Consider the following 12,448-nt stretch of genomic DNA (forward strand, 5'->3'; position numbering starts at 1 on the left):
CCTAGAAAAATAAAAGGTCGTTCAAAAAACGATGCAAACATAAAGTAGACATATAGGAAATGTTAACTAGTAAATATTTTGTGCGGTATTACTGTCTGTTTTACAAGCAGATACATTACAATTTAGAAAAATGCAGATTTTTGCAAGTTTTCTCTAAATTTGTGTTTTTTACAAATAAATATTGAATTTAACGACCAAATTTTTTCAGTATCATAAAGTACAACATGTCACGAGAAAACAATCTCAGAATCGCTTGGATAGGTAAAAGCATTCCGGAGTTATTACCACATAAAGTAACACGTCAGATTTGCAAAAATCGGCTGTGTCCACAAGGCCAAAACAGGCTTAGACACTAAGGGGTTAAAGAGGGAGATGTGCTGCCGACAGTGATATTTTGCCCATTTAAAACAATGCAGATCAGCCGATGAACGGGCATTTTCTCGTTCATCGGCTGATTGTTGCCCTGATTGGATTACACAGGGCAATTATCGGGAACAAGCATTATATGAACGCTGGTTTGTCCGATGATTGGCCAGTGTAAAAGGCCTTAACCTAGCTGAATCTGCCGAGGCATCTGCAATGAAATCTACTGCCTTTTGAATCGTAGGGAGAGTTTTATGCCTAGTAGACTTCCCTCTAATATGGGCTTCAAACTGCTCTAGCCACAGAATAAGGGTTCTAGCCATACAGGTGGCTGCAACATTAGGTTTGAAATAAGCTGCCCTGGATTCCCATGCCCTTCTAAGGACGTTAACTGCCTTTTTTGCCCATAGGTGTCTTTCAAACCCCCCCTATAATCAAATGGCAAGGAAGCCCTTTTTGTAAGACCATAAAAACTATTTTGGAGGCTCAAACCCAGTTTCTTCCATTCTGCACACGTTTTACAGTGGTTTTGCGGTGCAGTTTATGGCTGCATGGCCTCTACAGGTGAAACAAGTTCTTTCAATTAGTTTCACCTGTGAAAGCAGAGGACCCCTTTCTAGCAATCGGTGGCGTCCCACCAGTTGGACCTCCACTGATCCAAAATTTTTCTGTCTGGAATACCCCTTTAAGCTCTATATAACTTTTAGCTTTTGAATTATTTTATTTCTTTTTTTAAAAGGTTTTTCTCAAAATACAAATGTACAAAAGCGCAAAATTGCGCACAAAAACATACATAACATACTGACCAACCAACCGCACTAGTTGGCAATGACAATCATATAGAAAAATACAATTACAGTGCAAAAGCCCACATGAAAACGTAACGGATCACCGGTGCATATAAGTGTATTAAGAAAATAGGATCAACATTTGACCGCCATTATTGCCAAAACAGACAACCAGTTACACTTCACTCACTCCTATCTATCAGACAACAGTGTCCGAAATCTCCATCCATCTAGCCCATATCTTCCCGAATTTGTCAGGACACCCTCTGCTAATGTATAATTTCTGATATAACGGTATATACTTATTTACCAGTTGTAACCAATGTTCTATACTAAGACACACCGTGGCCTTCCATTCCATAATTATAACCTTCCGTGCACAGAACAAAACAAATCGGAAAAAGATTTTGTCATAATAGCCTTGTACTAACTCATTCATAATGCCCAAGAGGCACACCTGTGGCGAGAGAACCCGGGGAAACTCAAAGTTGTCATGCAGAAACTCTACAACCCTTGACCAGAATAGTGAAATCCTAGGTCAGGACCATACACAGTGGAGGTACGTGCCAACATCCGACTGACACCAAAAACAGCTGTCCGACCCAGAGGCCCCAATTCTCTGAAGTCTAACCGGAGTATAGTAAATTCTGTGTAAAAACCGTGATTGTATTAAAAAGTCTCGAGCACTAACTACGGAATCAAAGAAGGAAAGCTCCATCTCCCTCCACTCCTCCTCCGACAGATCAGGGATATCTCTCTTCCACCCCAGGTACGCCCTATCAAATGGACATTTTACAGAGGACAGCAACAGGGCATACGTCTGAGTAAGGGTCTTAGGAAGGTCTGGGGTGCAGAGTAGGTCCTCCAATCCGGAAAACCCCAAAGCTGGCATAACAGAACCAAACTGAGCCAAGCAGGCATGTCTCAACTGGAGATAATGATAAAAAATAAAAATAAAAACTCTCGAGACCCCAAATCTCTCCTCTAGCTCAGAAAAGGAGACAAACTCGCTGTCTACAGAGTATATTTGGCCTAAAAATCGAACCCCTACCCCAGCCCACATCATCGCTCCCGGCAGGGACACCAGGTGAGGCAGCCATGGATTATTCCATAACGGAGTCCTGGGGGAAACAGAAGAATCCGTAGTATCTTTTAGTAAGAGTTGTGCCTTCTGCCAGGCAGAATTATTTTATTTCTACAGTAAAATCAAAACAAATACATATTTTTTTTTACAAACCACTAAGGCCCTGTTCACAGTTTTTTTTTTTTTAGTTTTTTTTTTGTTGTGGTTCATTTCAGCAAAGAATGTCCGAAACTGCCTCCCATTGATTTCAATGGAAGATGGAGGTTTTTGTTTTTTTACCGCGAGCGCAAATACTCGCGGGAAAAAGCGACATGCCCTATCTTGAGGCATTTTCCAACTCAAAAACCCCACTGAAATAAATGGGAGACGGAAAAAAATCGCAGCGAACGGCCACAGAGTTTTGACGCGTTTTATGGCAAAAACTGCTCACGGTTTTTTCCTTTTACTGTTGAAGATGTAAAGAAAAACAAAAAAACAAACAAACACATGGGTCAAGAATCACCTGTGGTGCAAAACCACTTAAGGCTATGTTCACACGGAGTATTTTGCAGGAGGAATATCTGTTTCAAAATTCAGTTTGGAAGTTTGAGGGAGATTTTTCTCTCCCTGCACGCCGATTTTCGCCCGTGGCCATTGAGCGCCGCGGGCATAAAACACAGCGAAATACGCCTTCTCTGCCTCCCATTGAAGTCAATGGGAGGTCAGAGGCGTAAACGCCCGAAGATCGGGCATGTCGGGAAAAAGACGCCGACGCCCCCCATTGAAATCAATGGGAGGCATTTTAGGGCCGTTTTTGCGACGCGGTTTCCACGTCAAAAAACTCGGCAAAATACTCCATGTGAACATCGCCTAAAAATAAACTGGAGCCTATTTTTACGGGCAGAATTTTCTGCCTGCAAAAAACTCCACGTAAACAGGGCCTAAAAGAAAAAGCTCAGACAAGCCCCATATACAACAAACAGAACCAATCCAGATATTTATCCAAACACTCAATACAAGGTCACAAACACAGCATGCTGTACTTGCCTCTAGCTCCCTCTGCTGGGTGGATCGAAGTACAGGTATATTATGTGCTTTACATGATTGCCGAGCCTCTTTATGCTTCTTGAGAAGATCCTGTTTTAACCCTTTACAAAGAGGAGAAAAAATATTTTTAGGAATTGGTACGGTTAGGGTGAATTCACAGGCTGCAGAATTGATGCAGATTTACTTCAAAATCTGCATGTAATTTGCATGCAGCAAATCAGCAGCAGAAATAGATTTTATTAACAAGGTATTATGCAATAAGTGATATTTTATTTCACATATAGCGAAAAAGTAGTCATCGAAAATTAGGTATAACGTTTCGGTCTATACATTCGACCTTCTTCAGACACCGATTACGTCCGTGGATAATGACGCCATTACCTAACAGCGACTGAGGTCGCAAGTGCCGAATATCCACGGACATAATCCATGTCTGAAGAAAGTCGAATGTATAGACCGAAACGTTATACCTAATTTTGGATTACTACTTTTCGCTATATGTGAAATAAAATAGCACTTATTGCATAATACCTTGGAGTGCGGAGTTCCCATTTTTTTTATACGTTGGCGTGGAAGCCTACTCACGCACCCTTGAAACACGGAGTGCTGTGGGATCAAGAATGTACCAGATTTTATTAACAGGGATTCTAAGTCTTTCTAAAAGTAATGTTTAACTAGCGAAATCAGCAGAATAGTGGAGGCTGCCCAAAGTAACCAGATTCCAGCAGTCATGAATGCTGGTAAACAAATGCAGTGTCCGGACTATCTTCTATTGGAAAAACACACAGTGTGCACCAATCCAGAAAGACTTTGCAGCATAGAAGGTAGGTTGCGGATTTGAAAATCTGCAGCATGCTCTCAAATTTGCTTTGTTTTTTCTTGCAGCACATGTACCCCTGTGTGACAGATTTAAACTAGACCAGGCAAGCAGAAAATGCACAGAATTGATCACCGTGGCGCACGCTGTATGATAAATTTGGCAAATCTTGCTAGACATCTTAGACCTTTCTCTTCCTTAAAGGCATGGGACAATTTTTCATATTGATGACCTATCCACAGGAAGTGAGGACAATTTTTACATATCCCCTAAAATATTAAGAACATTTTGAATTGAAAGAGAAGAAGGATGTGATCACGAAGGTTACTTCATTATTGGTTTCCCATCGTATCCTCCAACGTTCACAATTTTTATAGCGGAGTGCCAGGAGGCTTGTTCTCCTTTCTTCACCCTGCATTCTGCTGAGCTGACAAGCTTGGGAAAGGCTCTAGTGGACGGAGCAGAAACATTGCACGGGCAATAAAGTACCCATTTTTTTCACCTGAATCCTTGGAGTTGCTGCTCATTTTTTAGATTTCTGTGTATTTGGAACTTTGGTCTGATCCTCATAGCTTGCTCCCACACGCTGCTGGGCTTAGAGGTGTATATATATATATATATATATATATATATACACACACACACACACACACATACCTCTATCTCAAATCAGTATCAGGAAGCAGAAGAATCAACGTAGAATCCAGGGGGACAAATAAGTGGGGAATAAGTCCTTAAATACTATGGATATGTACAAATGCATATAGAAGTAGTAGATACGTTATGTCTGTGCATGGAAAACTCCATTCCAGAGTGGAATGTCTTTAAATTCAAGAAGAATACACAGATGAGGTCAGACCTTTACAAACACTAGTTCAACATTTCTAGGCCTTATAAAAAGGTGAAAAAAACTGTACTTTCACGATTTTAGCATGTGGCTTATGGCATCAGTCATAGTGTTAGAAATTTTACATCAGAGATTTGACAAGCCACAAATGGTCTGTAAAGTGTAGTGTAATGCGTCAGTGATAAAGACCCAAACATCTATACTTGTTCTTTACCTCTGTGTTCTGCATGCAACTTTACACGCTGGTTATATAGGTTTTTTTCCGTCAAATGCTGGATCTCCAACAAACCTTGAACAATCTCAAAGACGGTGCCATCAATGAGTGCCAGGGCCAAATCACTGAGAGTGGTGTAAGACAGACGCTGCTGAAAAGAGCTGGAAGAAAAAGATTACAGTGATAAGCATTAGAAGACATGACATAGGATAACAATTCTACTAGTAAATCAGACATGGAGTTGTGGAAGTCACTACTCACGGGTATGGCTTACTTGCCATTTTCTTCAGACTTAGCTGTGCCCTAATGGAGCCGATCTAAAAAGCAGACATCAGGTACACACGGAGACAAATGAGAGGAGAAGCCACTTTTAGAAATTCTTCCCTCAAAATATTCATCCTAGCTACAGGTGGGTTTCACTATGAAGAATAAACGTGGTCTTCCATTTGCCTCATTCATCGGCCATATTTCTCTGAAGCCTTCCTCCAGTAGAACATTGTAGGTGCCTCATTCATTGGCTATATTTCTCTGAAGCCTTCCTCCAGTAGAACATTGTAGGTGCCTCATTCATTGGCCGTATTTCTCTGAAGCCTTCCTCCAGTAGAACATTGTAGGTGCCTCATTCATTGGCCGTATTTCTCTGAAGCCTTCCTCCAGTAGAACATTGTAGGTGCCTCATTCATTGGCCGTATTTCTCTGAAGCCTTCCTCCAGTAGAACATTGTAGGTGCCTCATTCATTGGCTGTATTTCTCTGAAGCCTTCCTCCAGTAGAACATTGTAGGTGCCTCATTCATTGGCCATATTTCTCTGAAGCCTTCCTCCAGTAGAACATTGTAGGTGCCTCATTCATTGGCTGTATTTCTCTGAAGCCTTCCTCCAGTAGAACATTGTAGGTGCCTCATTCATTGGCCATATTTCTCTGAAGCCTTCCTCCAGTAGAACATTGTAGGTGCCTCATTCATTGGCCATATTTCTCTGAAGCCTTCCTCCAGTAGAACATTGTAGGTGCCTCATTCATTGGCTGTATTTCTCTGAAGCCTTCCTCCAGTAGAACATTGTAGGTGCCTCATTCATTGGCGTGTGCACAGTGAGTGTCTGAAGCTAGTATATACAGACGCTGCTGCCTGAAAATCTGCTTTCCATTGCACTTTTATATAGCCGGCGGAGAGATCTAACTTTAAAACTGTGCAGGCTCGTGATGAGCGCTGCTTTTCTGAATGACTACAGAATAGAGGATTGCAGGTGCATAGCTAAAGGCTCTTGAGCCCTGGTGCGCAAGTTCTGCTTGGGCCCCCTCCCTCTTAGCAACTTCTTTTTACGACTCCCCCGTAATTTTCAGCGGCATTGCTGGGTCTCAAAAGTGACCCATTAGTGAAGCACAAGTAGCCATAGGCGTTGTTTGGGTCTAAAAAGATCATGGGCACAAACCCCCAAACATATGTTTTTGTACCCCCCCCCCCCCATACCTCTAAATAATGCAGCACCTAATAATGTTACCAGTTCTACACAGTGGAGAGCGAAGACCGTGCAGTTACATCCAATGACTTACAGGTGACGTCTTTTCTTTCCCTCCTATAATGTAGGTGACAGCAGTGCTTTTTATGGTTAAAAAAAACTATCTGTATTCAACACTTTATTAGCGATTTTAGATTTATGCTAATGAGTTGCTTAATGCCCAAGTGGGCGTGTTTTTACTTTAGACCAAGTGGGCGTTGTACAGAGGAGTGTATGACGCTGACCAATGAGTGACCAATCAGCCTCATGCACTCCTCTCCATTCATTTACTCAGCGCATAGGGATCCTGCTAGATCCTTATGTGCTGTCTTATACTAACACATTAACAATACTGAAGTGTTTAGACAGTGAATAGACATTCCACGGGATGTCTATTCACAATCTCTGCACTTCGTTACTCTGTCTGTGGTACTTACTGCAGAGGAAGCTCAATCTCGTTGTAAACTGTCATCTACAGCGTAATCTCGCAAGATTACGCTTCCTCTGCTGTAACTACCACAGAAACCGTAACAAAGAAAGTACTCCAAGGAAAGACAATCAGAAACTAAGCAGCACAGTGCTCACCTGAACACTTCTGTTGCTTTGTTTTAGCGATCGATGGGTGTCTCGGTGCTCGGACCCCCACCAATCAAAACTTCTGACATGTCAAAAGTTTTTTAAAAGTTGATTTACCCTTTAAAACAATGTTTTCTACATGATTAAATAAAAATGCAAAGGTCGGGACAACCCGGATCTGTCAGATATTTAAGCGGTCTGGCAGCATAAAGTAGTGACAAGCATGCTGATTTCAGCAGTTTCCCATTCGATAATGCACAGTAGCTTGTGAGAATTTACAGCTTATACTTTCGTGACTGGCAATGCCAATGCCCTCCAGCTGCTGATTGACACATTTCTCCAGTTACTGCATGCATATCATTGGACTCTATCCCTGCATCACCACCAGATGCACGTATAACATGTTAATTCTCCCAAGCTACTGCACTAAGTGACACATTGCTGAAATCAGCGTCTGTCACTACTTTATATTATCCTCAGACAGGGCAGCATAAATATCTGACAGATCAGAAAGAAAAACGTAGCTGTCAGAGGGTTCAAAACACGCCAAATTTATTAGAAACTTGCACCTTTTAAAGGCACATAACGCTCCAACTACACCAGTCTTCATAAATGCGGGTAGATACCTTTAATACATAGCAGCCGGAGTGAACTGTCCCATCACAGGCAAGTAAAGCCAAAAATTTAGTAGTCACTTTCCCTGAACAGTAGAATTTGGTCCACGACACACAAACGGTCTGGGATGTAGTAGCCACTATTGGCCACTCGGAGAGAAACGGAGGCCCACAATGTAGTCTCTGTGTTGAGAAAGCTTCTGGGCAGCGCAAGAGGAGTGTGGTATTAGACAGCGCCCAATCAAAGGAAAAGGCAACGATCCCTTTGGACATTGGTGACAGGTTTTCGGAGCAACATTCATTTTAATAGAGGCGTACAACGCATTCGCTATAAGGCATCAAAATAATTGGCGTTACGGAGGTAGTGAAATATTTATGGGGGAGGGCAGTGCGGTTCACAGAGCCCTATAGCGCAATAGGTCAGGGGGATCTAACTCACAAGTCACTGCGATATATAATAAAGTTGCTAGAGATACGAGCTAAATACCTCTGGACATTGTGGCAGTCTTGGTGCAATGGCGTGTTTCCCGGTAAACCACTAGTAACGTTACTAACGGGGAGTAAACAGTGAACACAGATGGAAGCACCAGCCCTACGTTGTTTATACCTTGGTAAATCTTTGACGAGGCTCTGCAGCTCGGACAGGAGGTGATAGTGCCGCTCCTGCTGCTGGGCTATGTCGCTCGGCTCCCCATACATCCCCAGGTAAGCAGCCATGTCAGCTGTACCACCGCCAGGGGGACGTCAACATCATGTGAAGATATGCTGCTAGTCATGTGACAATCCCCAGCAGTCACGTGAGAACTGCAGCCGTGTTTTCTGGTTATAGAATCACGTCACTTCCGGTGTCGCGCGGTGTACGGTTGAGGGGGACGTGCGGTTGTTCTCATAATATGTAGAAACGTTTAGGGTTTGTGACTAGAAGTCTCCGGTATATTACGTCAGTAAATCCACGTAGAACCCGTGTATTACGAGATTCAGCTAGGAGGAAGGGTAGAAATACGCTTAACCCTCTCAGTAAAATGTCTGCTGAGCTTAGGTGGCTGCGCAGTTTTTACAAGTTAGTAGTTATGATCGTTTCTGAGTAGATTAAATGTTCCCCTTTAAGGGATAATCTGGTTTAGCCAACCCATGTTCATAGCCCCCATAAGTCTTATGAATGTAATAAAGGGACTAGGGATGTCACGATACCAGAATTTGGACTTCGATACCGATACTTTGTGTAGTATTGCGATATTCGATACCGAAACGATGCTTTGCCAACAATAATAATAATAATTTTAAAAAAAAGTTCTTCCGTTTTCTGATGTGAGGTGGGGTGATGAATTTTGTACCTATATGTGCCTCACATTAATGGTAATTAACCCCATCATGTTCCTCAGTCATAATGGACAACGTTGGGTTAATGTGTGAGGTACATCATGATTCGGTTAATTACTGTTAATGTGGGGCACATGGAGATTCATAATTAATAATACCTCACATTAATAAGTGAAAGAAAGCAGTTTTTATTTTATAACAGCGTAAACATCCTAAATGACGCTATTTATTTTTGTTATTACGGTCACGACCGAATGTGTATAGTTTATGTATCGAGACTTATTTTAACGTTTATTGTAAAAAATGTGTGTATTTTTTAAACTTTTTTTTTAAACTTTAATGTACTGGCATATATCTATACTGATAGTACACAGGCAGTTGTTAGGACATACCTAAGTATGCCCTAACAACAGGAAATATGGTCAGACAGCCCTGGGGTCCTTCAATGGACCCTGGGCTGTCTGCCCATATATGGTATATTCCATGTGACGCGATCCAAAGTGCATAATTTACCCCTTGAATGCTGCGGTCAGAGATGAGAGGTTTCTCTGATCTCCGCCATTATAGCGGGGCTGCGGCTGTGTAATACAGCCATTGCCCTGCTCCTGACAATAAGGCATCATTTACACGAGCTTAATAGACGCGCATGCTTTTCACGTGTGTCGTACGCATCTATATTAGTCTATGGGGCAGTGCAGACAGTCCGTGAGTTTTGCGCAGCGTGAGTCCGCTGCGTAAAACTCACGACATGTTCTATATTTCGCTGTTTTCCGCTCATCACGCACCCATTGAAGTCAATGGGTGCGTGAAAACCACGCATGCCGCACGGAAGCACTTCCGTGCGAACTACGTGGTTCGCGCAACAGCTGTCAAACTCTGTAAACAGAAAAGCACCACGTGCTTTTCTGTTTACAAACATTCAAACGGAGTGTCATAATGATGGCGGCTGCGCGAAAACCACGCAGCCGCGCATCATACACTGATGACACACGCAGCTGTTTAGTGCCTTTTGCGCACGCAAAACGCAGCGTTTTTTGCGTGCGCAAAACGCACACGCTCGTGTAAATCAGGCCTAAGGCTGGCTTCACACGAGCACATTACGTCCGTAATGGACGGAACGTATTTCGGCCGCAAGTCCCGGATCGAACACAGTGCAGGTAGCCGGGCTCCTAGCATCATAGTTATGTACGATGCTAGGAGTCCCTGCCTCTCCGTGGAACTACTGTCCCGTACTGAAAACATGATTACAGTACGGGACAGTTGTCCGGCAGGGACTCCTAGCGTCGTACATAACTATGATAATAGGAGCCCGGCTCCGTGCACTGTGTTCGATCCGGGACTTGCGGCCGAAATACGTTCCGTCCTTTACGGACCGAACATTCTCGTGTGAATCCAGCCTTAGTGCACGCGGTCAGCATGAGGTGATGCGGCCAGCGCTGCACTAATGAGCGGCACTGAAGACAGCACATGGGGGTGTTTTGTAGTTCACCCGCTATGTTTTGTCTTCAGTGCAAGCAATCATTAGTGCAGCGCTGGTCGCATCACATCATGCTGCACGCACACGCTTGTCAGGACTCAGGAGCGGGGCAATGACTATTAGGGTATGTTCACACGGCAGCGTCCGTAACGGGCGAAATGACGGGGCTGTTTCCAGGAGAAAACAGCCCCGTCATTTCATCCGTAACGGCATGTGCAGGCGCTTGAACGCCGCGTCCATTACGGACGTAACTGGAGCTGGTTTTCAATGGAGTCCATGGAAAACGGCTCCATTTACGTCTGAAGAAGTGACATGACACTTCTTTGGCGCGGGCGTCTATTTACGCGCCGTCTTTTGACAGCGACGCATAAATATACGCCTCGTGTGAACAGACAAACGTCAGCCCATTGCTTTCAATGGGCAGATGTTTGCCAACGCTATCGAGGCGCAATTTCGGACGTAATTCGAGGCGTAAAACGCCTGAATTACGTCCGTAAATAGGCCGTGTGAACATACCCTTAGGGTTTGGTCACACGTACACTCCTGAATTTCAGCCGTAATGGCAAGTGCAGGCGTTTTTCGCAGCGTCCATTACGGACGTAATTGGAGCTGTTTTTCTATGGAGTCAATGGAAAACGGCTCCAATTACGTCCCAAGAAGTGACATGCACTTCTTTGACGCCGGCGTCTTTTTTACACGCCGTCTTTTGACAGCGGCGTGTAAAAAAAATGACCGTCGGCACAGTACATCGTAAAACCCATTCAAATGAATGGGCAGATGTTTGCCGGCGCTTTGGAGCCGTATTTTCGGACGTAATTCAAGGTTAAAACGCCCGAATTACGTCCATAAATAGGGTGTGTGAACCCAACCTTACACACCCGCAGCCCCGCTCTAACTACATTTATGTATTACAATACTGAGCTGTGTTGCCGCACAGCTTAGTATCGACATAATGAAATAACGGTATCGAACTGTTTGAGGGTTCACAGCATTAAAACATTATCGAAGCTTCGATGCATCGTGCAACCCTAAAAGGGAGACTCTTGCTCTGTACCCCTCTATTAAAGGGGTTGTCCAGCTTTTTTTTTTGTGAAGAACCGGACAACCATTTTAACATAAACTACGATATAGTGAGGATCTGGCATATCCATAAACGTTACACAGACATTCTCAGCATCGGTGGGTGTCCCAGAGGTCGGACCCCCACCTATCTTAAAGTTATGGCATATCCTATATTGCCCACATGATTTTAATAGAGAAATAAAAGTGAAAATTTAACAGAGGTAGTGCTTAATTTTTCAATCTTTGCATTTGGATAATATACTAGTGATATGACATCACTTTATAAGTTGGGAATACCCCTTTGGCTGGGTTCACACGACCTATTTTCAGACGTAAACGAGGCATATTATGCCTCGTTTTACGTCTGAAAATAGGGCTACAATACGTCGGCAAACATCTGCCCATTCATTTGAATGGGTTTGCCGACGTACTGTGCAGACGATCTGTTATTTACGCGTCGTCGTTTGACAGCTGTCAAACGACGACGCGTAAAAATACAGCCTCGTCAAAAGAAGTGCAGGACACTTCTTTGGACGTTTTTGGAGCTGTTTTCTCATAGACTCCAATGAAAACAGCTCCAAAAACGGACGTAAAAAACGCCGCGAAAACGGCGCGAAAAACGCAGCGAAAAATGCGAGTTGATCAAAAAACGTCTGAAAAGCAGGGTCTGTTTTCCCTTGAAAACAGCTCTGGATTTTCAGACGTTTTTGGTCACTACGTGTGCACATACCCTTTAAGTACACAGTACCAAGTGCCCACTATTTT

General features: G+C 43.4%; 1 protein-coding gene across 1 annotated transcript in view; it reads right to left on the bottom strand.

Annotated features, from left to right (window-relative positions):
• The window catches only part of LOC142743299 (protein DGCR6-like), a 33,048-nt gene extending 24,404 nt beyond the window's left edge, over window positions 1–8,644 (bottom strand). The window contains exons 1-3 of the mRNA XM_075853934.1: window positions 8,432–8,644; window positions 5,140–5,300; window positions 3,262–3,362 (exon numbers count right to left, since the gene is read on the bottom strand). Coding sequence (XP_075710049.1) covers window positions 3,262–3,362; window positions 5,140–5,300; window positions 8,432–8,541 — 372 coding nt within the window. The 5' untranslated portion in view covers window positions 8,542–8,644. The remainder of the gene's footprint in view (window positions 1–3,261; window positions 3,363–5,139; window positions 5,301–8,431) is intronic.
• Window positions 8,645–12,448: the final 3,804 nt, after the last annotated feature.

This window comes from Rhinoderma darwinii, chromosome 1 (assembly GCF_050947455.1).
Source record: "Rhinoderma darwinii isolate aRhiDar2 chromosome 1, aRhiDar2.hap1, whole genome shotgun sequence".
Lineage (NCBI taxonomy): Eukaryota > Metazoa > Chordata > Amphibia > Anura > Rhinodermatidae > Rhinoderma > Rhinoderma darwinii.